This window comes from Talpa occidentalis, unplaced genomic scaffold (genome assembly GCF_014898055.3).
Source record: "Talpa occidentalis isolate TD23 unplaced genomic scaffold, MPIMG_talOcc4v2.1 talOcc4.17, whole genome shotgun sequence".
Lineage (NCBI taxonomy): Eukaryota > Metazoa > Chordata > Mammalia > Eulipotyphla > Talpidae > Talpa > Talpa occidentalis.
In genome coordinates, this window is record NW_023601754.1 from 6,813,201 (window position 1) to 6,838,524 (window position 25,324).

Sequence of the window (25,324 nt, forward strand, 5' to 3'; positions counted from 1 at the left end):
CTCTGTTTCCCGCTTTGCGCACCTAGGGCCTGTAACGCATCCTTTCTGTTCAGCACCCTCCTCTTCTATGAAGCTGGCCCCAAACGCTCAGGTACGAGAGGAAGTCTACTCTTTGGGCCATCCCTGGGTACAGCACACACCACACTGGCCCTTTCAGTCTATGCCATCAGGTCATGTGCCCAGCACATCTGCCTCCTCTCCAGGCAGACTTCCTGCCTGTGCTCCTGGGGCCTGGGGCTGGGGCAAAACTATGAGCCAGCACGCTGCGGCCTGGACACAAGAAGTCACCTCAGGTGCAAGCAAGGCAGGGTGGCAGGGGCCTAGGTAGCAGCAGCAGAGGAGAGCCCCTCAACACTATCCAGTGTTCTAGCCCAAGCCTGCTGTTCTTGGGTAGAGTCACCCATCACATGTCAGGACGCTGCCGCCACCGGGATGATGTTACAGTCTATTTTGAGGGTCACACTGGAGCATCTGTCAGCCTGGCCAGCCACACCCTCCATGTGTCATCACTAAGAGCTGGAGACACCCACAGGTCCACGAACTCTGGTTGAGCAAATCTCCCTTTGAGACCTTGAGCTTCAGGGCCTCCTTGGCGTCTTAGCGAGATCAACACAAGATGGTCCTTATCTCCTGGCACCACCAGCCAGGCTCTGACATCTCTATACCCCACCAGATCTGCTTCTGGGGTTCCCAGCTCTGATGACTCAGCAAAAAGCAGCTAAAGCCCATCCATCTGTGCCAAGCTCTTAGCACAAGCACAGCCCTACCTTCTCTCGCTCTCTCTTATATTGGGAAGTTACCAAAAAGGCCAGTCCCCTGGTCAAGCTAGATACCAACCAGACTCAAGTGGATCGAAGCTGGCTTTAGCTGTGCTCTCCCTCCACCTAGCACAGGCTTGGCACATAGTCGGTTTAGAGATAGTCTATGAACCCTGAAATGGAAATTTCAAATTACACTCAGTGTAGTCTTCTACAAAAGACACTGTCAGAACAAGTCTTCTGGAAAACAATGACACTGACAACTGGGCTCATAAACACCTTTCACAAAAGAGGCCCATATGAAATCTACAATCTACAGAGACAAGTCTACAGATTGAGTGGGATGGTAAGTTAGCCAATCAAGCCTAGCCCAGAGCACAACATACTTCTCTGGCCCCACTTAGCACTAGGCACCTTTCAGCTCTGTCCCCCAAGAATACAGTGTCCCCCTAAGAATCCACCCAGACATTCCTTTCCTCTACTCAGGGAAGGAATGCAATGGGGAAAGGCGGCGGCAGCACGGAAAGACGCATCTGGGACCAGGCATGTGCATCTGACAGGTTAGGTTACTTTACTGCACACCCTAAGCCCTGCAGCCAGGGCAGGTCACCAAATATCCCCAGGGCTGAAGGCTCACTCACAAAACAGGTACATCATCATCTACTCAATCACCCTCAGAGATGCCATGAAACAACCAGATAGTACAGGAAAGCTACACAACCGGTTAACACCTGGGTTATGGACCAAGCCCAGGTCAGAAACACACCCCCAATATCAACAGGAAACAAGCTGATCAACGTCTGCCCTGTAACTGCCCTTGGCCTCCTCAAAAACACACCTGGTCCCCACAACATCTGGCTACCTCCTGGTCATAAGAAGGTGGTCATATATTCCAAAAAGAGGATGCGAGAGGCTATGTATTTACCATCTGACAGTGGTCGACCGAAGCAGGCCATCACAGGCCCACAGGACCAGGGAACTTTTTAAAATTAAGAGTTCCAGGTCAGTTTAATGCCTAAATTCACTACATGTAAAAGTGCGGGGAATGGAGGTTGGGAGAAGATGCCCCAATTCTTTAGACTTGGAGGCAACATCTACAGTAAAGCAATCTAAACAAGACACGGGGACCTTTTCCAGCAAGATCCACTTACAACTGAAGTGTTGAAAGTAGATGGAGAAATCCAGATCACTATGCTAAACACTCTCCTTTTGAAAGGCTTTTTTCTCACTAGCTCAACTGTCATCTATGATAAGGACCATCCAGAAAACAATCCATTTTCCTCACTTCAAGCTTGAAAAACGACCCTTCAGTTTCTTGAGCAATAGGACACTAAAGCATCAACAATGCAGCAACACTGTAACTATTTTTGCATTGTTTGTTTTGTTTTAAGAGGCCCTTCTCATTCACCCTAGTTCAAGCACATCAAATATGAGTGCTTATGAGATTGTGGAAAGGGAAAATAGGAGGAGCTTTTAAGTCCCTTCAGTAATTTTAAGTTTCCTATCTGTAAATGCACTAGAGGAAAAAAATGAAAGATGCAACGTTGTGTCACAGGATTCTGGGGTTAAGGGCAGCTGAGATGCTGGTCTATCGCTGCAAAGTCCCATGATCTACCCACGACCACACAGTCCTCCCAGGCAGGGCTACTATAACACCACTGAGGAAAAAGGCAGAGCTGGGAGGCACAGCCATTTGGCACCTTACATGCATCACAAGGGGGAGCCGTTCTTAGGAGAGAGTAAGGATTCTGAAAACTCCAAAACACACACGGTGTTGACACAAAGATAACTTGGGGGGAGCGGGGGGAGGAGGGCTGGCAAAATTCCCGTCTGCCCAAGGCAGCTGCAATCATGCTATTTCATAACTTATATACCTGCTTTGTCACAATCACTGGGTAAAAAGGGAGAAAGGGAGAAAAACAAAAACAAAAATTCTCCCCTGATTTCCTGTGTCTGCTTAGATGACCCTAAAATAGGGATCCTCCCTAATGCCGACTTTAATGAGGACCTTCCTAAAGCTGGTCCAACTGGTGTTGAAGTCCTGGACTGAAAAACAAGTTTATGAGTAGCAAGGTCACCTGATTCTGACCATGTGCATGCTGTTTACTCTGAGATGACAGACCAGTAGCTGCCATAGCTTTGATGAATGCTGCAAAGACTCTACTAGCCCTTTGAAGCCTCTATATGACTAAAGGCCATAAAAAGTAACCCTGGATGCAAGAAGAGTGTGAAAAGGAGGAAACTCACAGACACCACAAATAAGTGGAGGAAATCCCATTGTGGAAGAACACTGAATTGTTAGTGTAAATTTGTTTCCTGACCTGGGAGGTATTTCATTACATCAATAAAGAAAGAAGGTCTCTCCTTCTCCTGCAGTGCACCTACTTGCCATCAAGGGCTGCTACTCTGACTGGGACATAACCACAGTCAGGTAACAGACATAGTCCACTATTCAACCCTCTGCAGCACAGATCCATGTGGCTCAGATGCTCAATAGACCTAGAACTCCGACCACAGGTGTCAAAGTCAGCTCCAGAGACCAGCTCCATGTTGGGGGGGAAAAAGGAGGGACAACTTACCCATCTCTTCCTTTGCTGACAATCTTCACCTCAAAGTAATAAATGCCACAGGCAGCAGGTATAGGGTGGGTGGCACGCACTGAGGCTGCATCTTTGTGATTTTTGCCATGACCTAATAGAAGAAAGCAAGGAAAAACTATCAGCAGAAGGGAAAAAAAATGGAAGTCTCATTCTTCTCTGCTCCATGGCAACTTCACCCCTCCATAGCCAGAGGAAGACTTTACATAGTCCAGGGAATAATTAGACAACTGAACAAACATATATACCTCCCACCTTTGGCTCACCTCCTCCAGAGAACAGCAGCCCTGCAAGAGACACTATCTCCCATGCAAACCAAATGGGGCTGCAGGCAATGTGGGTGCATGTGAGAGGTTCCCGAGTGCTGCTGGCAGTCTCTCCAGAATATAGGCAGCCCACCTGGGAGACCAGGGTAGGAGGAGGTAGTCCCGAAAGACTCCACCCACCCCTTCCCACCTTTAGCACGGAACACTAGGCCCAGTCCGGGATATCTGGCAAGTGCCCAAGCCCATGGATGTCTGGCTAATGGAGAGAATGCGACCCCTCTTTCGTCAGATAGTACCCAAACTAAGCAGTGGTGTAGAGCCCAGCTGGAGTTGGAGTTACCCCAGAACGAGCAGGAAGGCCCGCGGGGTAGAAAATCCAGCTCAGCACCGGGTTTGGACACCTGTTGCAGTTCTCCTGACATCGGGTGTCTCAGGGCAGAGCAGACTAGACAATCAGTCCTTGGCCTGGTGGGGTTCCACCACCCTGGACACCCCGCAGGAGCTAAGGCCTAACCCAGAGCACCCCGGCCGGGGAAGAGAGGTGATGGGGCAGGCGCCTGAGCAGCACAGACGCCCCGCAGATGCTCTGGCCTTTCCTCCACCCCGGGGCTAAACAGGCCCATACCTTTGTAGTGGACGCGGAGGTTGCCCTGGGAGAGGCCGATGTAGTTGTACTTGTCCTTGGGGCTCCAGGAGCGCGGCAGCGGCGTCTCATGCTGGTTGACTGCGGGGTACAGGCGCTGCAGGCGCCGGCTCAGCTCCTGCTCCCCCGGGGAAGGCAGCCCGCCCCCAGCACCCCCGCCGGAGGAGTCTCCAGCCTGCGGGCTCCCAGCTCCCGGGTCCGCCGTCGCCGCCGCCATCTTGGAGGGAGCTGCTATTGTGTCACTGGGGGCGGGGAGGAGCGGGACCAGATCCGCCCCGCTCAGCCAATGGCCCGCGAGCCAACCAGGGCCGCAGGGAAACCGAGTCCGAGTCCGGCACCTCTCTTTGGACATTACCACGCCTCGCCACATTTCCGACTCCATATCCCATAATGCAGAGCTCGCCAGAGGCGGACCAAGGCGGGCCGGCAAGGAACCTTGGGAGATGTAGTCCAAATCTGCCCAGTCACAAGCCTACACAGCCAGACATAGAGACACCGAAAACTACAATTCCCACTGGCAATACGGCTCCAGCCTCTCAGTCCACCTCCCTCCCCCACAGCCTCTGCTTGTCCCCCTGCCTCAGTTCTGGTAGCTGGGGTCAAATCCGTTGTAGGGACTGACTCTGAGGGGACCTCGCACTAGGATCGACGTCCTTCTTTGCTACTTGGCCTTACTCCCAGCCCGCGCTGACTGGGGTCGGGGGCGTGGCGCAGCCCTGACTCCGCCCTCACCACCAGGCTGCTGGGGCCTGGTCGCCATGACGACGAGCTGTACACTACCACAGCTTTCCGGGCTGTGAGTGCTGGCTGCCCGACTGCCTGAGAGATATGGCCTCCCTGAAGCCAAAGACGCGGTTGTCCAATTCCGTGACTATGTCGAGGTAGGCGCTGGCAAGGTTGAGGGCGGAGAGGAGGGCTTGAGTACTTGCAGAAAGAAATGGTACGTAATCCGTACCTCGGCATCTCCTACCGCTGTCCGTTGGTCGGGGGCTCCAGCCCCACAGGATCAGTGATGCAGAAACAGGATCTGACTTTTCAGCCCAAAGAGTATGTGATAGCAAGAGAGCGGGCGCACTTTATCATGAGTAGCAACCACCTGTCTTGTATTGAGCATATAGTATGTTCCAAGTGCTTTATATACCAGATTTAACCCTCCCAACAACTCTTATGAAGTAGCACTATCAATTTACACAGGAAGAATAGATGCCTGGAGAGATTATGTGTTTTAGACATATTTATAAATGGTGAAGCTAGGATTTCACACGCACAACTTCACAACCCAGCCACGTGAGACTCCTGAACCTGAGCTGTTAACCACAGGGATAAACTGTCTCTGCGCCCACTGATTTATGACAGATACTTGTCGAATTGCTGGCTGACTCTAAGCAGCCCACGCACATCTACGACCTCAGGGGAGCTCCAGCCTTTATCCAGAGGGCTAGTTTCAGGTCACTGCAGAATATGACAACACACTCTGTTAGCCAGGAAAACCACAAAGTGTACGGATTAAAACACAAAAACTAGCTAAATATCTTTCAAGTCTTGGAACTTCAGAGAAGGCTCTTAAAGTTTCAGGCCCTAGTTCCTGTATTTCAGTTTTAGGGATGATACAGCCTACCTCACAAACATTGTAGAGAACATTTAGGCAGGAAATATGAAGCTCACCTCGCAACTCACATATATATATATATATATATATATATATATATATATAAAATAGACATTCAGTAAATTTAATTAATCTAGTTTCCTTTATTCCCATTCCCCGTGGGGGGTGGGGAAGTAAAGCTAAACTCTAATCCTTCATGGTCTGCTGCCTTTAAAAAAGTCAATAAAGGGGCCTCCCTGGTGGCCTAGGGGTTAAGTCTCTGCATTATCACTACTACAGCCCAAGATCGATCTCCCGCCAGGGAGTTACCCGCATATGATGCAACAGACCTCTCCTGTCTCACCCACTGCTCCCCTCAGCAGTGTGTTTTGGTGGATCTGCTTGTTCTGCTCCCCACTCTCTCTGGTGAATCCTCTCACCCGTCACACCTCTGGCCTACACCCCAGTTCTTCTATGCAAAAATAGTAAATCTTAAAAAAAAAAAAAAAGCCTACAAAAGTCAGGAAATTAAATTAAATGCCAATTTGATTATTTTATCCAGACCTAAAGTGAGTCTAAACAACCAGCCAAGCAGTCTTGAGAATGAATGTAGCTACCCAGCGCAGGATTGATTTTATGAAACTAGTAATATTTGGAAGAAACATAAAGCAGACTCTGAGAGACAGTTTAAGGAAACATTACATAATGGCTGAAGTGGAATTTGGTGGCAGTACAAAATATCATTCTGTTGAGGGAAAGGATGACCTGAACAGGTTTTATGAACCCCACCCCCACCCCAGACCAAAGAGACCCAAGACACCAAAGACTGCAAATCCCACAGTGTCACCACCACCGAAGGGAGGATTGCTGGAAACTGAGGGTGGAGTTAAGCAGTCAGGCTTGGTATATGACCAGACATGTGGGCCTTGGGGGGTCCCTTGGTTTTTCACCAGCTTTCAGCTCAGCAGAACTGGTAGCACACATTCCCCAATTTATATCTCTTTTTCCCTGAGTTATTCCTTTTTTCATTTCCCTTTTTTGTAAATAAACCCTTTATTAAACTTTTTTGTGTGTGCCTGCAGTTGAGTCTTGTTATAAGCGCGTGGGTGAGGACCCACACTCAGGCCATCCCATTTCACATTGGGGTTGCCCTGAAACAGTTGGGAAGGCTCTACAGGTATGTTAGCAGGACGCTTTAAAAGGAGCCTTTAACGTGTGTTTCTCTGGGGCAGGTTTTTCCTCCTCGGCTTTCTATCAGCCTCTCAGCCCTAGCACAGTAGTTGGAACTCAGCAACTTGAATCCACTCAATACCAGGGGAAACCCCTGACAAACGCACTGACTTGTCATGAGTTAAATAACTTTCTCCACTTTTTTTTTTAAACTTTCTCCACTTTTTTTTTTTAACTTTCTCCACTTTTGAAGTAGACATTTAAATCACTGTTCCCATTCCTCTCTGGGGATTGGTGTAACATATCTAATATAACAGTAAAGATTATGATTGTTATTTGCAAGTCTGTTTTTCACTATTGCCCCCTTTGATATTCAGAACTAATGTCCACTGCCTACTGAGCTTTTCCACTTGGCAACCCCTCAGAATTTGCGGAGATCCCCACAGTTTTCTTTTGAAGATTTTATTTATTTTTGCGTAGAAGACCTAGGGTGCAGGCCAGAGGTGCAGTGAGCATGAGAGGATTCACCAGAGACAGAGTGGGGAGAACAGGCAGATCTACTGAAATGCACTGCTAAGGGGAGCAGCGGGCGAGACAGGAGAGGTCTGCTGTGCCATATGGGCTAGCTCCCTGTCCGGGGATCGAACTCAGACCACTGTGGTGGGCCTTTGCAGTGGTAAAGCTGAGACTTAACCCCTAGGCCACCAGGGAGACCTCCCATAGTTTTCTTGCTTGTCTTGTCTTTGTGGTCGTTCCAGCAGAATTGGAGAAGAACAGTTTAGAAAATTGATTGGTCTTAACAGAAGGTACTCCAGAAGCAGATGGATTCATCTTTTGTATCCTGTCTCAAACTCATGACTGTCTGGACAGAACCCCTTCCTTTTCCACACTGTCTACTTATTCCACATGGCTTGCTCACACTTGTTCAATTGAGAGACAATAGAAGACGGGAGTTTAGGGTGTCACTGCTTCATGGAGGAGGACTGAGGAGCCCTGAAGGACAGATTTCCCAACTGGATAAGGGTTCTGGTTGTGGCTCTCAACTTCCCTGGAGCTTGAGTAGACCTGTTTGCATTTTTATGGACAAAGACACAGGATCAGGAGGTTAAATATGCCCAAGGTCACCAGCTAGCAAGGGGAATGAAGGCACAGCTGTCTGGCAGCATAAATCACTGGGCCACCTGTACCACATTACGGGAATTACTTCCTCCTTTTATTCTACCTGGATCTGTGCCCCCATATGCATCCCTCTCCAGTGGCCCCTAAGTGCCATCCTAGTCTGAGCAAGGATCGCCCCCCCCCAACCCTCACAAGAGACCTAGGTGTTAAAAATCTCCATAGGATCCATTTCTTTCCCATCCTGCTGTCATCAAAAACATCTGTGCAGAGCCTCCCTGGTGGCACAAGGGGTTAAGACACAACCTATGAAGATATCCACAGCTGCTGCAGCACAGGTTCGATCGCCAGCCAGGGAGCTACCCACATGGTGCAGCGGACCTCTCCTGACTCGCCTGCTGCTCCCCTCAGCAGTGTATTTCAGTCAGTCTGCCTGTTCTGTTCCCCGTTCTGTCTCTGGTGAATCCTCTCACCCTCCCCTGCAACTCTGGCCTGTACCCCAGTTCTTGTATGTATAAATAAATAAATCTTAAAAAAAAAACACGTCTGTGCAGCTCTTTGCAGTTTGTAGACTATTTTTGCATGATCTCTTTTACTCTTATTTAAGCTTCACGACGACTCTGAGATAGGAAAAGCAAGATCATCTCCATTTCCCTATGTGGAGACTAGGCTGAGAAATTTAATGACTTGCCCAAGGGGGGTCCTGTTAGAAAGATGTCAACCTCTGCAAACCTATCAGGCAGTAAGTTGAAACTGGAGAACCACACCCTGCCCCTCGAGCCCCAGACCTTATGCTTCTTGCCTTCGGTATGACTACTGCAACATGTGTCAGTCACGCACACCAAACTGACATGGTAGCTTCAGCTGCACACTGAGTAGCAGTGTGGGCCCACTGAGTCCTCCAGCCTCCTGGAGCAGCAGTGGGTGAGACTAGTGATGTAGGAAAATGGCTCAGGCCCAGGACCATGAGCTGGTTGACAGGATCTCTGGGAATCTAGAGGCAGGGCTAGGAATGCCCAAAGTCTGGCTCTCAGGGGAGACAACACCATTTCTTGTGGCAGTGAGAAGGGTGGAAAGCTCTGCCCCTAACCCTGCCTTCCCCTTCCTTGTGCAGAACACAGATGTGGCCTTCCGGAGTCACCAGAGATGACCCCAGCTTCCCAAGACACAAGAGCTTCCAAAAACGCAAGACTTCTCAGAAACGGGAAGGGCTGGTTAGTGGTTTTGTCCTGTTGGGACCCCAAATATCAGCTCCCAGACCCTATCTGCCCCCTTCTCTGCAACCCCAAAACACCAATCACTTGAAACATGCCCCCCAGAGCACTTTCTCCCCAGTCAGGGAATTTGGCCCAGAGGCCAGACCACCAGACTCTGGGGTGGGAGGTGTACACTGGCTACATGGGATCTAGAAAGTCTTCCCAAGGGCCTCCCTGGTGACACAATGGGTTAAGCACTGCACTATGAAGCAATCCAAAGCCTCTGCAGCACAAGTTCGATCCCCAGCCAGCCAGGGAGCAATCCACATGGCGCAGCAGACTTCTCCTGTCTGGCCCGCTGCTCCCCTCAGCAGTGTATTTCAGTCAGTCTGCCTGTTCTGCTCCCCACTCTGTCTCTGGTGAATCTTCTCACCTCCCACATCTCTGGCCTGTGCCCCAGCTCTTGTATGCATCAATAAATAAATCTTAAAAAAAAAATAGAAAGTCTTCCCAGATATTCCTGGACAGAGAGTGACTCAGCCAGCCCCTTCCCCTGCAGCTCAGCTTTCTGGACCTCATTTCTTCATCAAGCCTGCCATGAGCCAGACAGACTGCCACATGCCAGCTAGGATCTAGGATTGTCACAGCAGATTTGCCAATATCCTTCAGGGCTGTGGCTGGATCTTTTTGTTTTTATGGACTAAGTGCTTGATAGGGTACTTGAATTGCTGCCCTAAGTTAAAAGCTCCATAAATACTCTGCGTTCAGGCTTGACTGGGCTGGGAGTAGTGATTCTTCACCAGGCTGAGGAAAGGTCTTTCCTCCATTCCTGTTTTTTAAAATGTTTCTATAAAAATGAATGTTGTTTCAGTAAGTACTTTTATTGACATGCTCATAGGATTGTTATTATTTAATCAATAGACAGTCATTGTCCAAATCTCAAAGATGGAAGGGCACACGTGAACATATTTGTAACTCCAGCTCACAGTGGAGCACTGTGGGCTGGCTGGTTAGTGGTTTCCCTTGTGTGAATGTCACCCTGGAGAATTGGGGGCCACATGTGCCACACACTTTGTGAGGCTTCAAACTCCCAACATATGCACCCTAACTCCAGGGAGCAAGAAGTGGGAGAGAAGTGTGGGCTCTGTGGAGACTGAGCTCATCCCCAGCCCAAAATCCAATGACTTGGGAGCCCTGCTCCGGTCCCCCTCAGGTGCCTCCTAGTCCCTGCATCTGAGATCTGGCTCTTCTTTCTTTCATGCAGTGGCGGCAGAACCACCAGGGGGCGTTGTTCCCCTGCAATGTCCATGCTTACGCAGCCGTCCCCGTTTTTACCTGCAGGGGAGTGCAGAGAGAACCCAGCTCTCGGGCACCCCTAGCCAGCCTGGGCTGGGGCCTTCCGAGCTGTTAACAGCCAGGCGGAGGAGCAGAGTACAAAGCAGGGTGACCGCCTTTTCCCCCAGGCAGACTGAACCCGATGACATGCTATTTGGAAAACCTGTCATTTATTCCCCAGGGTGAGGTACTTCTTTTTTTTTTTTTTAGATTTATTTATTTATGCATACAAGAGCTGGGGTACAGGCCAGAGATGCAGGGGGTGAGAGGATTCACCAGAGACAGTGGGGAACAGAACAGGCAGACTGACTGAAATACACTGCTGAGGGGAGCAGCGGGCCAGACAGGAAAGGTCTGCTGCGCCGTGTGGGGTTCTCCCTGGTCGGCGGGGAATCGAACCAGCACTGCAGAGGCTGCGCACAGCTTTGCAGTGCAACACTCAACCGCTGCACCACGAGGGAGGCCCAAGAGCTTTAAATTCTTTACTACAATTCTGTTGCCCCATCCTCCATGTTTTCATTTATTCAACAAATATTTGCTGATTTCCACTCCATGCCTGGCACCGGGGAAGGAGTGGTAAACAAGCTGTCATGGGGCCTCCCTCATGGTGCAAAGGATTAAGTCTGAGCACTATCAAGCTATCGCCAGCCACCGCAGCGTGAGTTCGATCCCCGGCCAGGGAATTGACCCACATGGCCCAGCAGACCTCTCCTGTCTCACCCGCTACAACCCTCAGCAGTGTACGCCGGTCAGTCCACCTGTTCTGCTCCCCACTCTGTCTCTGGTGAATCCTCTCACCCACCACACACACCTCTGGCCTACACCCCAGTTCTTGTATGTATAAGTAAAATAGATCTTTAAAAAAAACCAAACCAGACAGACCTAGTCTCCGTCACTTAGAGAAGATAGGAGTATGATGATTGGAAGTGCAGGGTGTCACACTCGGGAAAGAACAACAGGGAGGAGCCCTGAGATCTCGAGGTTGAATAGAAGTTAAAGCTCTGGTCACATATCTAATAAGGAAGATCTGGGATTTAACCCAAACCTCTCTAAGACCCACTGTCTTAATTATAAAACATATTAAGAAATTGTATAGGGCCTGCCTGGGGGTACAGGGGGTTGGGACGCAGCCTATGAAGCTGTTCACAGCCTCTGCAGTACGAGTTCGATCCCTGGCCAGGGAGCTACCCACATGGTGCAGCAGACCTCTCCTGACTCGCCCTCTGCTCCCCTCAGCAGTGTATTTCAGCAGATCTGCCTGTTCTGTTCCCCACTCTGTCTCTGGTGAGTCCTCTCACCCTCCACACCTCTGGCCTCTACTCCAGCCCTTGTATGCATGAATGGATAAATCTTTAAAAAAAATAAAAGAAATTGTATAAAAAAAATAAAATCAGGAAGTGGGGGGGGATAGACAGGAACATCAGGAAGGGGAGCAATGTTGCCATGGTAACCCCATCGGTCCCTTTCTGCAGTCCTATCAGTTCTCCGCTGGTGATCTCTCCCCATGGCCCACACACACCAGTGGCCAGACCATTCTGTGTAATCGGAAGCCCTGTTCAGAGGACTACCGGAAGCGAGCAGGGTAAGCTGCGGTGGGCCCAAAGCTGAACAGGGGTGTGCTGCCCCAGGCCCAGGTGCTAGGACACTGTGGGGTGCCCATTACACCTCAGCCCACTCTCCCTGCAGTAGCTGGCAGCAACAGCCCCTGAACACTGCCAAGCCCAGGTACCTGGAGCAGCTAGAGAACTACCTACGCAAGGAGCTCCTCCTGCTGGACCTGGGCAAGGATTCTGCCCAAGAGCTGAGGCTGCAGGTCAGAATAACTGTGGGAAGGGGAGGGGGGCGGTGGGGGGAAGCTATTCACCAGTTCTGAGCACTTCAGATACTCAGGAGACCAGCCTTGCCCAGCTCTGACTCTTTTGAGTTCCCCTTCCTCTTCAAACTTAAGAGAAACATGATGTATGACATAGCCAGTGAGCCGGCTATGTGGAACCGATCTTCTCCTGATGTTCAATATTCCTTACCCGGGCCAGGACTGGATGCTGTCTCTGCCCCTTCAGTTCTGTGCTCCTCAGCGCTCATTGGGGCTGCTGGGCATCAGCAAAGGGAGCCTGAATCTTGGCAGCTGGGCAAGCAAGGGTCACAGAGTACCCACAATCCAAGGGACAATAGCCCCAAGCTTGGACAATTATCCCAGACAGAGAGAGAGATCTAGATGCAGCCTAAATTCTAGTAGATATTGAGGAAGGAGTCACTAATTCCCTGCTCAAACATGGGTGAGGAGGGGGAATCCCTGATGTTTGCTGAGTACCTGTGTGCCAGGACTTGGATGGGCCTTACACACCATCTCACAGCTGCTGGTACCTCCCCCACCAGGAATAGAAGCTCAGAGAGGGCCAAGGGCAATGAGGGTTGAGCTGGGACTCAAACTGTCAGGGCTGGTTCTGGGTCTGTACTCATCCCAGGACACGGTGCTGCCTCCCAGAACTTCCCATGTGTGCAAGTGAGACAGGAAATCACACCTCTACTTGGTAGGCAGAATGTGGAGCTAGAACCTTCACTCTCCTCCTGCTCTCACAGGGCTATAAGATGGTGAGGGGTGTTGGCGAGAGACCAGCTGAGATGCAACACATAGAAGAGACTGGCTGCCTGGAGAGCCAGAGACAGCTCGGTGCCTGCACACAGAGAGGGAGGTCCTGACCCTGGGATCTGCCAGTCCTCAGAGATGGCAGCAGAAGAAACCTCTGGGAAGCAGCTGAGAGGGATAGAACTGCCCCTCAGTTCCATGGCACTGAGGGACCCAGCTGGTGCCTGGGGCGTTCATCTGAATGTGGGTCACCTGGTAGCCACATGCTGGGACACTGAAGTCAAGCAAAGGCAAACTCAGGTCCCACTGAGGCTGGCAACTATGGGCCAGTAGCTGATGGGTTCCCTTTTCTTGCCAGCCTTACAGAGAGATCTTTGAGTTCTTCATTGAGGACTTCAAAACATACAAGCCATTGCTCTCCTCCATCAAGAATGCCTATGAGGTGATGCTGGGTAAGACTGTAGCTCCCTCACCTGGGCACTCAGCAGCAGAACTGGAGTAGCTCTACACCAGGCCTTGACGTCAAGCCCTACTCAGTCTTTCGACGTACACTGTCCTGTGATAGGTGTCCTGTGACGGGGCACTGGACCACTGCTTGCCCTTAGGACACAGGTGGGGCAGGACCTGCAGGAAATAGAGCACCTTTCCTATTGAGAGTGACACTCAAGAGGGAGGGAGTACCTCTGAGAAGTGAAGAGGCTCCCCCACCAGGGCTTAGGCAGGGCCAGGCATGGGGCAGCAGCAGGACTGAAGGCTGCAGGGGGGAAGGGCTCAGGTGAGACCCTGGTCCTCATCTGGACTCCAACCCCAGTTTATGTGCAAGCGCAGGGGGCCTTAAGCAAGGGCCGTACTGTGTGCAAGGCATGCACAGACACCTGGGGTGTGCAAGAGCCATAGCTACTCACTGACCTTGGGATCAGTGTCTCCTGGCTGTTTGTCATCCATGACCCCAGAGGAACTCTGCCACGTGTCCCTGTCTAGCCCAACAGAGGGAGAAGATTCGGACTCTGGAGCCCCTGAAGGCCAAGCTGGTCACCATGAATGAGGACTGCAACGAGAGGATCCTGGCCATGAGGGCTGAAGAGAGATACGAAATCTCCATGCTGAAGAGAGAGAAGATGAATTTGCTAAAACTCGTTGACAGAAAAAATGAGGAGAAGATGGCACTACAGAGTGAGGTAAATGGGAGCAGTCTGGTGACCAAACCCCTGTATTCCTGCCACCCCACCCTAGGAGGGACCTAAGGCCTTTGGCACTGAAGTGACCCCTTAACTCCCTCCACCCTTCTGCCTGGAATAACACTGAGACACCACTTCCCCCCAGACCCCTGCTGCCTCCACATTCTGGCCGCCTCCTCAGCTTAGCACTGGCTCTGTGCGCCAGAGTCCTGCTCCTCAGTGGCCCCTCTCCATGGGTGGCAGTGCTGGCACTTTGCTGGAGTCTCAAGAATGGCCAACCAGTCTCCTCCTCCTCCTTTTCCTGTTCTCAGGTCCTCATGAGGCCACGCAGCACCTGTCCCGTTCCCTGTGGTGACTGACTGCATATGAACCCCAGAGGCAACCCCTGACCACACAGCCACCTTTCCCAACAGGTGACCAAACTGAGGAAGAGCTTGGCTCAGGAGTACCTGCACTACCTCACTGAGCGCGATGCCCGCAAGATCCTCATTGCAGACCTGAATGAGTTACGATACCAGCGGGAGGACATGTCACTAGCCCAATCCCCAAGTAAGCCCCAGAGGCTTCCTTTCCCCAGGGGGCACTGGAGAGGAGTCTGGCTCTCACCACTCACCCCAATTCATTCATCTCTCCTAACATCTGCTCAGTTCTCAGCTAGCCATGACGGGAGATATGGATCTTCTGAGCTGCACTGGGGATCATAGAACCACTGTTTAAGTAGGAAACCATTGCTGGCAGCGGCAGGAGCGTAGATTCCCCAAGGGCAGGACAGGACTGGGACCCCACGCCCTGGGCTTCTCTGTTGAAGCCTGAAACTTTAAGCTGGTAGTGCTGTGGGACCGAACCAGGGGTTCCTAAGCAGGGACAGCAGAAGGACCTGGGACATGCCCCAAGGGATGCTCTAACCCTGCCCTGGGCTACAGGCCCCAGAGCCAGGGTGATGCCAGCTGCTCGGGCCCCCTGGCAGGCGTCTGGGGGGAGGACCCCACGAAGTTAACACTGGCTCTGAAGATGACTCGGCAAGACCTGACCCGCACGCAGATGGAACTCAACACCATGAAGGCTAACTTTGGAGACGTGGTGCCCAGGAGGGACTTTGAAATGCAGGAGAAGACCAATAAGGATCTGCAGGAGCAGGTGCTGGTGGGCAGGCAGGGTCAGGCGGGGTTGTGCGGTAAGTAGCAAGGACCAACCTCCTTGCCCACAGCTGGACAGCCTGAGAGCGGACTATGAAGAGGTCTGCAAGGAGCATGAGATGCTGCTGCAGCTGCATATGAGCACACTGAAGGAGCGGGATCAGTTTTATGCAGAGCTGCAGGAGATCCAGCGCACCTCCACGCCACGGCCCGACTGGACCAAATGTGAAGGTAGCTGTGGCCACTGGGGGCCCAGGGACTGTTCAAATGTGTGATCTGGACTCCAATTCTCTTTCCCCACCTGCAGAGGTGGTGACTGGAGGCACGGAGCGCTGGACCATGCTAGCGGAGGGCAAGAACAGTGACCAGCTGGTGGACGTACTCTTGGAGGAGATAGGCGAGGGGCTGCTTCGGGAGAAAGACTTCTTCTCTGGTCTGGTAGGGGAGTCCCTGGGCTGGGGGGTGGAGTTTGAGGGAAGGTTTGGGGTCAGAGTCAGAACAGCCAAGCCTGGCTGCTGAGAATCCCTGGGGTTCTGCCCTGTTTGAGGGTGGGTCCCAGAGAGGAGCTGGCACTCTTCCTTCTAGGGCTACGAGGAAAGCATCCCCCCTTTCCTTCGGTTTGAAGGCAATGTGACAAACATGAAGCCAACCAGGAAGGCTGTGGTCAACCTCATCAAGGAAATCTGGAAGGAACGTCTTAGTGAGGAGCAGGTCAGATCTCATCTGGCGTTTCGGTCCGAGGTGCTAGGGTAAGGCAAGGAAGGTCAACTGACCATGGGGCAGGTTGACCGACCAGTCTTTCCCCAGACCCTGCAGAAACAGAAATTCTCAGATTTCTTCTACAATTTCTTGGAGCGTCGCTTTGGGCCTGGTGATGCCATGGCCTGGGCCTACACTATTTTTGAAAATATCAAGCTTTTCCGCACCAATGATATCATGAGTCAGTTCTATGAGGTCTTGATGGGAAAGGTAAGAGTGGGCCTGGCCTTTCACCCTGTGTCCCCAGCATAGGCCAGCTCTGTCCCCACTCTAGGGAGCGGAAGCCAGTGATTGCTCCCCTCCCTGTAGAACCGAGAGAGTGTGTACATCAGGCAGAAGGAGATCACAGCACAGCTGCTGAAGGAGATGACGAATATTGACAGTCAGAACGAGGGAGTAATAACCATGGAGCAGTTAAGGTAAGAAGTCGGCCTGCCCATCCCAAAATCCTGCCAGCATCGCCTCTGGCCAGGAACCCAGGTATGCAGAGAAAAGGGGAGCCTGGCAGAAGGGTCACAGCCTCATTGTTGGCTACCCTTCAGAGCGCTCCTGGGGCTGGCAGGGGTGTGCAGGGAGATGGGTGGGCAGGACTTGGCCAGGCCCATGTTGGCACTCACGTCACCCCCCAGCACTGTCCTCAAGAGCACCTTCCCCTTCAAGAAGGACGAGAAAATTCAGCAGTTGATGGAGGCAGGGGACTGGCAACCCGACAGCAGCAACACAGAATTGCTCAAGTACCGCTCATTGTTTGTGGAGGTTTGTGGGGGTGTCAGAGGCGGCCCAGCCCTACCCTAACTTCTGCTGAACCCTAACCACTGTCTTGTGGCCCTTCCCAGGACGAGGAGGGCCAGAGCACACTCTTTGTGCAGAAGCTGCGGGAACAGTACTTAGATGAAAAGGATGAGTACTTACAGGAGCTGAAGCAGGAGCTGGGCCTGGAATTGTGAGTGACCTGGGGCCCTCAAGCCCACTCAGCCAGAGGCGAGACCTAGGCTGGGCCACAGGGTGGCATGGCCGGCTCCTGGGTCTCCCCTGTGCTCTGGGCACGCTGCCAGACACTACATGCTGCTCAAGTCTGGCGGTCTCGTGGGGTGTAGGGTACAGAGAGGAAGGGTCAAGCCCTTTCTTTTTCTATCCTGTGGGGCAGCCGTGAGGATGTGACCCTGTTCCGCCTCCGTGAGGCCCTAATGAACATTGATCCCAGCTTGGACAAGCAGACCCTGAACAGCTATTTGAGCGAGGCCATGCAGATCCCTGTGACAGAACTGCCAGAAGAGGGCGAGAAGGAGAAGGGCATTGTGGTCAATGTCAAGACTGCACTGGAACAGCTTCACATGGCAGACATCAGGCGCGTGGGCCCTCGAGAACAGGACCCTGCGAGCTAGGGCCCCTGAGAGTAGCCTGAGTGCTACATGCTGCTAACCCCTGACTTCTAGCATAAAACTGTTGGTCTGAATCCAGGCTGTTCTCCAGGTTATGCTGGGAGTCAAGGGGAGAAGGGGTGGCTTCTGCCCGGCGGGCCCCAGGATATACACCAAACTCAGCATATTCTGTTTGTGACATTTATTGACGCTGGGGGATGGGGAGGGCACCCAGAAGGGTATGTGGGGCCAAATGGTCCCAAGTGGCGACAGCACAGGCACTGAGGTCCGGCCACTACTGGGCAGGGAAGACAGCGTTGCCACTGAAGGCGCAAGGGATGAGGAGCTGCCGGTACTCCAGGGGCAGGTGCCGCTCCACGAGCACATGCAGGGAGACTTGGTTGGTGACCAGGCCCTGCCTGCAGCAGAGGATACAGAATCAGCGCCGCACTCCCACCCCACACCGCCCTGCTTTTGCCCACTTACCGTCTCATCAGCAGCTCCAGGTCCTCTGGCCTCACAGTCTTGCGGCCAGCATGAGCAGCAAATACCTCCAGGTCATCACAGAGATGCTCGAAATACTTGTCCAGACTGCCGACAAGGCAGGTAGAACAGTCTGAACTATCTGCTCATGATCTTGGTAGCTCCTCTCCCCACCCCAAGTACCAGGACTCACCATTTCTCCACCATCTCAAAAGCCTTCTTCTCCATGGGCATCTTAGCATAGAAGCTAAAGAGTTTTGCATAGTGGCTCAACCCAGTCTTGTGGGGATCTTTGCGGATCCTGGGGACGCGGGCTCTGGGAGGAAGCTTGGCTGACAGAGGTTTCTGAGGCTCTGAAGATGAACTGGTGCAGGAGTGGACAGTTAGCTGAAATGCAGCCTTAAGAGACCCCTAATCAAAGACACTGGCTCCTGCCAATACTGGGGCACACATGCTACTTGGCCAGCCTAACAGCTCTGACCACCTGCTGGGGGGAAGCCGGGATGGGGGTCTTTCCCTAGGGCCCTGGTTCTTCATGTGAGACTACAGGCCTGGTCTAAGCTCATCATACAAACTGGTACATGCTCACACCCATGACACTCAGGCATTGGCACGGACATGCCCTCCCCTCCACCCATCGCTTCCTGTCACATTCTAGTATCTTCCTTCAGGAAGCCTTCTCAGAGCACACATTAATCCAGGCATATCCCCTTACCCAGGCTCCTCTAAGCCCTTGGAAGCAGGTATCTGGGACGACAAATGTGCTCTCAATGAGACCCACCTAGCCTAGCTCCACTGAGAAATCACCTGTACATGCTTTGAAGGGGCAAAACGCTGTGGTGCGTGATACAACCGCAGTGCCTGCCCCTCCCCAAGAGGCCCATGAGGAACAAAATTGTGAGATCTTACACTGCAGGGCTAGGCGGTGCGGCTTGCTCAAGAAGCTGACATTGTCTGGTCTGAAGAAACTCGGGGATGATACCGGAGACCAACTCTGGACTCGCTGCAGAAGAAGGTCAGAGTTCACTAGAGAGCTCAGGCCTGACCATCTGACCCAACCCTACGAGCTCACAGCTTCTTTGTCCTGTTCCTTGAGGGCCCCCACCAAGCTCTCGCTAACCCAGCCCAGTGAGAGACCCCTGAGACTCCTCATTGCTCAACAGGCCCTGTGCCAAGAGACACAACTGAGAAAAGCCCCTCCTCCAAGGCCAGACACTGAACACAGCTATCCTTCATTCACTCCCCAGGTCCTTCCCCCAGCCCTGCGCTGGGTCCCTTACCTGTCCGGCCAGTGGTGTCCTCCTTCCCTGGGCATTCTTCTGGCACTTTGGCCTCAACAGCCCCCCAGGATCCCTCCAGTTCTGTCATATCTGTGTCTCCCTCATGTTCTTCTGCCCCAGGAGATTCTTGTGCTACTGTGGCCTCCTTCACTTTGCTCAGGCTTAAGCCTTCTCCCATCCTTTCTTCTGCCTCCTTACCAACTCCATCCTGTAAAGGCTCTACTCCATCTTCATCAGAGACACTACTGCTGGTATTTGGGAAGTTCACAGCAAGGGCATCAGCCTCCTCTGCCTTTCCTGCCAGAAGCTGGGCTGAATCAAAGGAGAAAATTTAAGCTTGAGAAGTAGTAGTCCGAGGCTGTAGCTCTGGAAAGGGAAGATGAAGTCGTCAAACTCAGTCTCATCCATTGAGCAGAGAAGACCAGAGTCAGTGCCAGGGTACTTGTGTGGGGCCTCTTACTGATTCTGAAGTTTGACGGAGAAGGAACCAATAGTGAGGAAGTTCTGGGATTACACACATATGGGCTTAAAAAGGGCAAAACCAGGGCCTCCCTGGTGGCGCAAGGGGTTAAGCACCGCACTATAAAGCAATCCACAGCTTCTGCAGCATGAGTTCAATCCCGGGCCGGCCAGGAAGAAACCCATATGGCAAGGCAGACCTCTCCTGTCTCACCCGCTGCTCCCCTCAGCAGTGTATTTCAGTCAATCTGCCTGTTCTGTTCCCTGCTCTATCTCTGGTGGATCCTCTCACCCCCCCACATGTCTGGCCTATAATCCAGCTCTTGTATGCATAAATAAATCTTAAAAAAAAGAGGGCAAAACCAGGAGTCTCCTGAGTGGCGCAGGGGTTAAAGTCTCAGTGCTATCAAGCTATCACCAGCCAGGTTCGATCCCCAGCCAGCCAGGGAGCAACCCACATGGTGCAGCAGACCTCTCCTGTCCCGCCTGCTGCTCTCAGTGTATTTCAGTAGTTCTGTCTGTTCTGCTCTGGTGAATCCGCTCACACACACACACTCCTGCACCTCTGGCCTACACCCCAGTTCTTGCATGTATAAATAAATCTTAAAGAAAAAAAAAAGAGGGCAAACCACCAGTGCCAACTCTCGTCCCAGTGAGGCTTGGCTCCAGGTCACCTGCCCCACATACTCACTGTTGTTCTGCAGCCCAGGCCTGCTGCATGATGTTCCGGGACTAACGGGCTTCTCATCATCTTTAGCTCCCATGTGAGAGGGGCACGGCAAGGAGTGGGGCACTCTGGGGGAAAGGCCAACCAAAGGCTGGGAGAAGGGCTGGGTGTCCTCCAATACCATGTCCGTTGGCAGGGCAGCAACAGCAACAGGAGTTCTGAGGCTGTCACCTAGAGGTCAAGGGCCAGTTGGAACTCTGTATCCCTGCTGGTACCCTGTCACTAGGCCCTGGGTATTAGAACCCATGAGTCCCCTCCACAAGTGGAAAGACACCACCTAACACTTTAAGCCTTATCTCCCTTCCACAGCTCTTTGCTTCTGCTCCTGCTCCCTAGCCTGCTTCTGAGCATTCCCAGGTTCCACAGCTTGCCCCATCCAAACCACTCACCTGTGCCTTTTTTCCACTTCTCACTCTCCTCTCCTCCTTGAAACCCTTCCTTTACTCTGGTGAACCTGACTTATCTTCTGGAATCAGGCTCTCTGATTCCAGCTCTGCCAGGAAAGCTAGTCTCTTTCAACCTCCCAAAAATCTAATCATCACACCATTCACTTCTCCTACCCTCAGCCCTATATCTCCTCAAGGGTATGGGGTTCTAAAAGACACTGAAACTAAGACTGGGTTCTACCCAGACAAGGGACAACCTGTGGAAAGAACTCCTCACAGACCTACAGACCAGACCTATTCATTGCCCTTGACTCCATACACTGAGCAATGGGGACACAGCTTTCTTCACAGGCCAGAAGAGGAAAATCTTAACCTTACCTGAAGGAGCCAAGGCGAAGGAAGTATCTCTCAGATCCTGCAAAAATGCACCCACATCTACAGCTCGACGGGTGAGAGGTCTGCGGGCCAAACCAGGCCTCTGTACTGACTGCGGCTGGAGAGGTATGGCAAAGGTCAGGTTGAGGGAGCTGGTGGGAGGAGAAAGCACAATGGAAGTCAGGTGCCTAAGACCCTGTCCTCCAACCTTCCTAGAGTTCCCCCACCGGCCCCGGGGTTCTCATCTCTTATAACACAGCCATCATGCTGCCAGGTTATAACTGACTATATGACCAGATTCCATCCCAGTCAGCACCTTCGCTCCATCAACCCCTAGAATAGGCAACAGTACCTGGTGAGGGAGGAGGCATTTGCATTCCCACGAGGCTCTGCAAGAGGGTGCAAAAAAAAGAAACCATGATGAATTACCCAGGCCCAGAAGAACCTTCCCTCTGGTCTTCTCTTTCTCTTCAGAGGACAGGTGAAGGGGATCCCAGAATTTATATAGAACTTCACCTTGGGAGAGAGGCATTTCCTGGTCCATTCCCTGTTGAAACACTGATAATCTCAGTCTCTGCTTCTTCCTGCCAGGAGCTAGCAGACCTGGAGCTAGGACTGTGGTGGGCTCAAGCTCAGGAAGTTGCAGTTCCAGGCTACAAGGATAGAGCTGATCTCAGATAGGCCAGGAATTTCTGGATTTGGGGACTCCCAAGAGGATCTCTGATAAGAGCTGCCCAACAACCCAGCCCAAAGAGGGAATTTACTCTGTACCTGTCCCGACTACTTTCTAGTCTTGAGGGCTGAACAATCTGTGGTGCTGGAACTGGCTTCACCTTTGGTTCTGGTATCACAATGGAAGATTCTGGGGCTGCAGAAATAGCAAGGAGAGGGTGAGGCTGGCAGGGAGACTGCCCCAAATGAGGGATACTATGACTGGTGGTATCCCTCATTCTGAGCATCAGACCAGGGCTCACTTACCTGTCAGCAGGATGTTCTTCAGGAGAGTTCGTGGTGTCTGCTCCTCCAGGTGCTCACTGGCTTGAGTACGTGTCAATCTGCCAGTAGACTTTGGGTAAAAGCATCAAGCAATCAGTGTGCTGTTTTGCCTTGAGATTCCCTCAAGGTGGGTTCCAGAGCAAGATTAGACCATATGGCCAAAAGGCAGCGAGATCCCTTTAACAGTCATTGGGCTGGACACTTACCCTGGTTCTCCGGGAACTCTGCCTGGCAGTCATCTTTGTTTGGCTGCTCCACCTCCTGAAGGAGGGTGTTTCAGGTGGAGCTCCATGGGCACTGTGTAAACACAAGTGCCTTTGAGAATTATGTAGAAAGGGGAAACTAGAGGATGCAGAGGAGTCCCTTCATCAAGGATCTTGTCCTGAAGTCTTTTTACTATAGGATCAGAAACTACTTGCCACTCCCATAGTCCCTCATCCCAGATCTATGCTGCAGATGAAGGAAGACCAAGGAATACAGGAAAAGAGAGGGAATATGATGACCCAACCAGAGAAAGGAGCTGAAGAAGGCTGACTTTGGCAGCGGTGACTTTAAGGTTAGTCTCACAAACAAGAAGAGCGACTGGAAGAGTACCATTCCCAACTTTAGAACAACAATCTAGAAGGATCTTTAAGTATTTCTAAATCTTTGTTTTTAAAGATTTTATTTTTATTTATACAAGAACTGGGGTATAGGCCAGAAGTGCGGGAGGGTGAGAGGATTCACCAGAGATAGAGTGGGGAGCAGAACAGGCAGACACCAAAAGCACTGCTGAGGGGAGCAGTGGGTGAGACAGGAGAGGTCTGCCATGCCATGTGGGATTCTCCCTGGCTGGCCGGGAATCTAACAGGCGCTGCAGAGGCTGCGGACAGCCTCATAGTGCGGAGCTCAACATGCTGTGCCACCGGGGAGGCCCAAGTATTTCTAAATCTTTTAAGTATCCACCAGAGCCTGACAGCAATCTCCACAAGGTTCACCCCAGTCCTAGACTCTTGAGTCCGATACCTCTTAGATTCCAGAACTACATAAATGTTCCCAGGGCACAGCTACCACCTCATCACTTCTAGGTCTACAAGCATAGTGAGGGGCCTCCCTGGTGGCACAAGGGGTTAAGACTCAGCGGCATGAAGCTATAGGAAGTCACTGCAGCATGAGTTCGATTCCCCAGCCAGGGAGCTGACCGACTATGGCACAGGAGACCTCTTCTGTCTCGCTGGCTGCTCCCCTCAGCAGTGTATTTCAGTAGATCCACCTGTTCTGTTCCCAAGTCTGTTTCTGGTGAATCCTCCCCCTCTCTCTCTCTCTCTCTCTCTCTCTCTCTCTCTCTCTCTCACACACACACACACACACACACACACACACGCACCTCTGGCCTACACTCCAGCTCTTGTATGCATAAATAAATCTTAAAAAAAAAAAAAAAGTATAGTGAATGGCTGCCCACTAGTATAAAAGAACTATACAGCCCCATTCCGGCAGATGCCAGCTTCCACAGCCTCTGCACGATGAGCTCATCACAGTCCTCACCCACTGACACGCCAAATTAATTCCCTGCTTCCAGCAAAGCATATTTCCAAGTCCCTGCCTCGCAACTTCTTCCCAGGCTGTGCTCTCCAGCTGGGAGCTACAGAAGGTGCCACTGCAGGGCAAGGTGGGACCACCAAGGAGGTGTTTGGCAGAAGACACCTGGACACACTCTGGTTTGGGGACAAAGGGACCGGTTCCTGAGCGCCAAGTTTTCACCTCTAGTCTCTTCACCCAAGAGTCTTAGCATCCCGGTACCGAGTGAGGACACAGAGGGCCGACCCGAGCACGGCTAGACTACTGGAACTAGCTCGCGGGGCCCTGGGGTCTGCGCCTCTCCAGGCCTGTCTCCCTTTCCAAACAGCGCCGGCGACGGACGTGGGAGCGGGAACACCGCCCCCCCCGCCCCCCGCCCCAGTTCCTCACATACCGAGCCCGAGCACTCCGGCGTCGCCGCGGGGTGCGTGGGTCCGCTGTATCCAGCACGTGGCGCAGCAGGGTGCGCGTAGTGGGCTCGCTGTCAGAGCCGTAGCTGTCCGCCATGGCCTCGGCTGCCCGTCCACTCAACCGCTTGGGTAGCTCCGGCCCTCCGCCTTCCCGCCGTCGCGTTTGAGCAACTCTCGCGAGACGGCCGCACAGCCCCACGGGAATTGTAGTTCTAGCCCCCCCCCCCCCCCCCGCCGCGCAGGGAGATCGCGTCCTGCAGTGCTGTGGTAGTTGCTACCTGGCTTTGGAGGCATCCTTACGTGGGGGGGAGCCCGAACAAATTTGGGCAGCTAATGGAAGCCTTAATTGCCTCACGTGTTAAGTTGAGGACGACACCCACATTCAATGAGATAATGCCCAGCTGACAGCCTGACACATCGTAAGCCAAAACATCAATAAAATAAGAGTCACCATTATTAGAATGGCTTTCATTTCCATCTGCCTCTCTGAAGATGAGACACACAGGCAGGAAAACATAATTTTATCCTCTGTGTGACCTACTCAGGTTTGCCATTTGCAAAGACCGCTCTGTCTGTAGGGTCTATATCTCTCAGAATAGACCAGTTTACAGGTTCAGAAGCTAGTGGGCAGAAAACTTAAGACCTCTAAACATTGCAGATGAATTCTGGCTCTTAAAAGTTCTTTTTTTTTTTTTTAAGATTTATTTATTTATACAAGAACGGGGGTACAGTCAGAGGTGCGAGAGGGTGAGAGAATTCACCAGAGACGAGCGGGGAGCGGAACAGGCAGATGGACCCAAGACACTGCTGAGGGGAGCAGCAGGCGAGGCAGAAGAGGTTTGCACGCCATGTGGGTTTCTCCCTAGCCGTCCAGGAATTGAACCCGCGCTGCAGAGGCTCCAGACAGCTTCACAACATGGTGCTCAACCCGCTGCGCCACCAGGGAGGCACTGACTCT

General features: G+C 52.2%; 3 protein-coding genes across 5 annotated transcripts in view; 1 reads left to right on the top strand and 2 right to left on the bottom strand.

Moving 5' to 3' along the window:
* The window catches only part of RANBP10 (RAN binding protein 10), a 63,272-nt gene extending 58,776 nt beyond the window's left edge, over positions 1 to 4,496 (bottom strand). Inside the window, exons 1-2 of the mRNA XM_037515924.2 lie at positions 4,247 to 4,496; positions 3,338 to 3,449 (exon numbers count right to left, since the gene is read on the bottom strand). Coding sequence (XP_037371821.1) covers positions 3,338 to 3,449; positions 4,247 to 4,481 — 347 coding nt within the window. The 5' untranslated portion in view covers positions 4,482 to 4,496. The remainder of the gene's footprint in view (positions 1 to 3,337; positions 3,450 to 4,246) is intronic.
* A 237-nt stretch (positions 4,497 to 4,733) lies between these two features.
* On the top strand, positions 4,734 to 17,882 carry TSNAXIP1 (translin associated factor X interacting protein 1). Its single transcript, XM_037515925.2, has 16 exons — positions 4,734 to 5,145; positions 9,253 to 9,352; positions 12,142 to 12,251; positions 12,356 to 12,482; positions 13,615 to 13,708; positions 14,238 to 14,434; positions 14,848 to 14,983; positions 15,402 to 15,571; positions 15,642 to 15,801; positions 15,878 to 16,008; positions 16,156 to 16,281; positions 16,378 to 16,539; positions 16,639 to 16,748; positions 16,959 to 17,085; positions 17,166 to 17,272; positions 17,477 to 17,882. The coding sequence occupies exons 1-16, from the start codon at positions 5,093 to 5,095 to the stop codon at positions 17,712 to 17,714; spliced, it is 2,148 nt and encodes a 715-aa protein (XP_037371822.1). The 5' UTR covers positions 4,734 to 5,092; the 3' UTR covers positions 17,715 to 17,882.
* Positions 17,859 to 24,501, bottom strand: CENPT (centromere protein T). 3 transcript variants are annotated; one of them, XM_037515928.2, is made up of 13 exons: positions 24,351 to 24,501; positions 22,603 to 22,693; positions 22,379 to 22,466; positions 22,172 to 22,268; positions 21,917 to 22,053; positions 21,753 to 21,789; positions 21,404 to 21,552; positions 20,604 to 20,810; positions 19,652 to 19,765; positions 19,083 to 19,176; positions 18,367 to 18,537; positions 18,177 to 18,281; positions 17,859 to 18,109 (listed from the first exon to the last, which is right to left on the bottom strand). In XM_037515928.2, the coding sequence occupies exons 1-13, from the start codon at positions 24,461 to 24,463 to the stop codon at positions 17,986 to 17,988; spliced, it is 1,527 nt and encodes a 508-aa protein (XP_037371825.1). In that variant the 5' UTR covers positions 24,464 to 24,501; the 3' UTR covers positions 17,859 to 17,985. The 3 variants fall into 3 exon arrangements, with proteins under 3 accessions (XP_037371825.1, XP_037371823.1, XP_037371826.1); XM_037515926.2 differs by having other exon boundaries at positions 19,454 to 19,765; XM_037515929.2 differs by lacking the exon at positions 20,604 to 20,810 and having other exon boundaries at positions 19,454 to 19,765.
* Between the last annotated feature and the right edge of the window lie 823 nt (positions 24,502 to 25,324).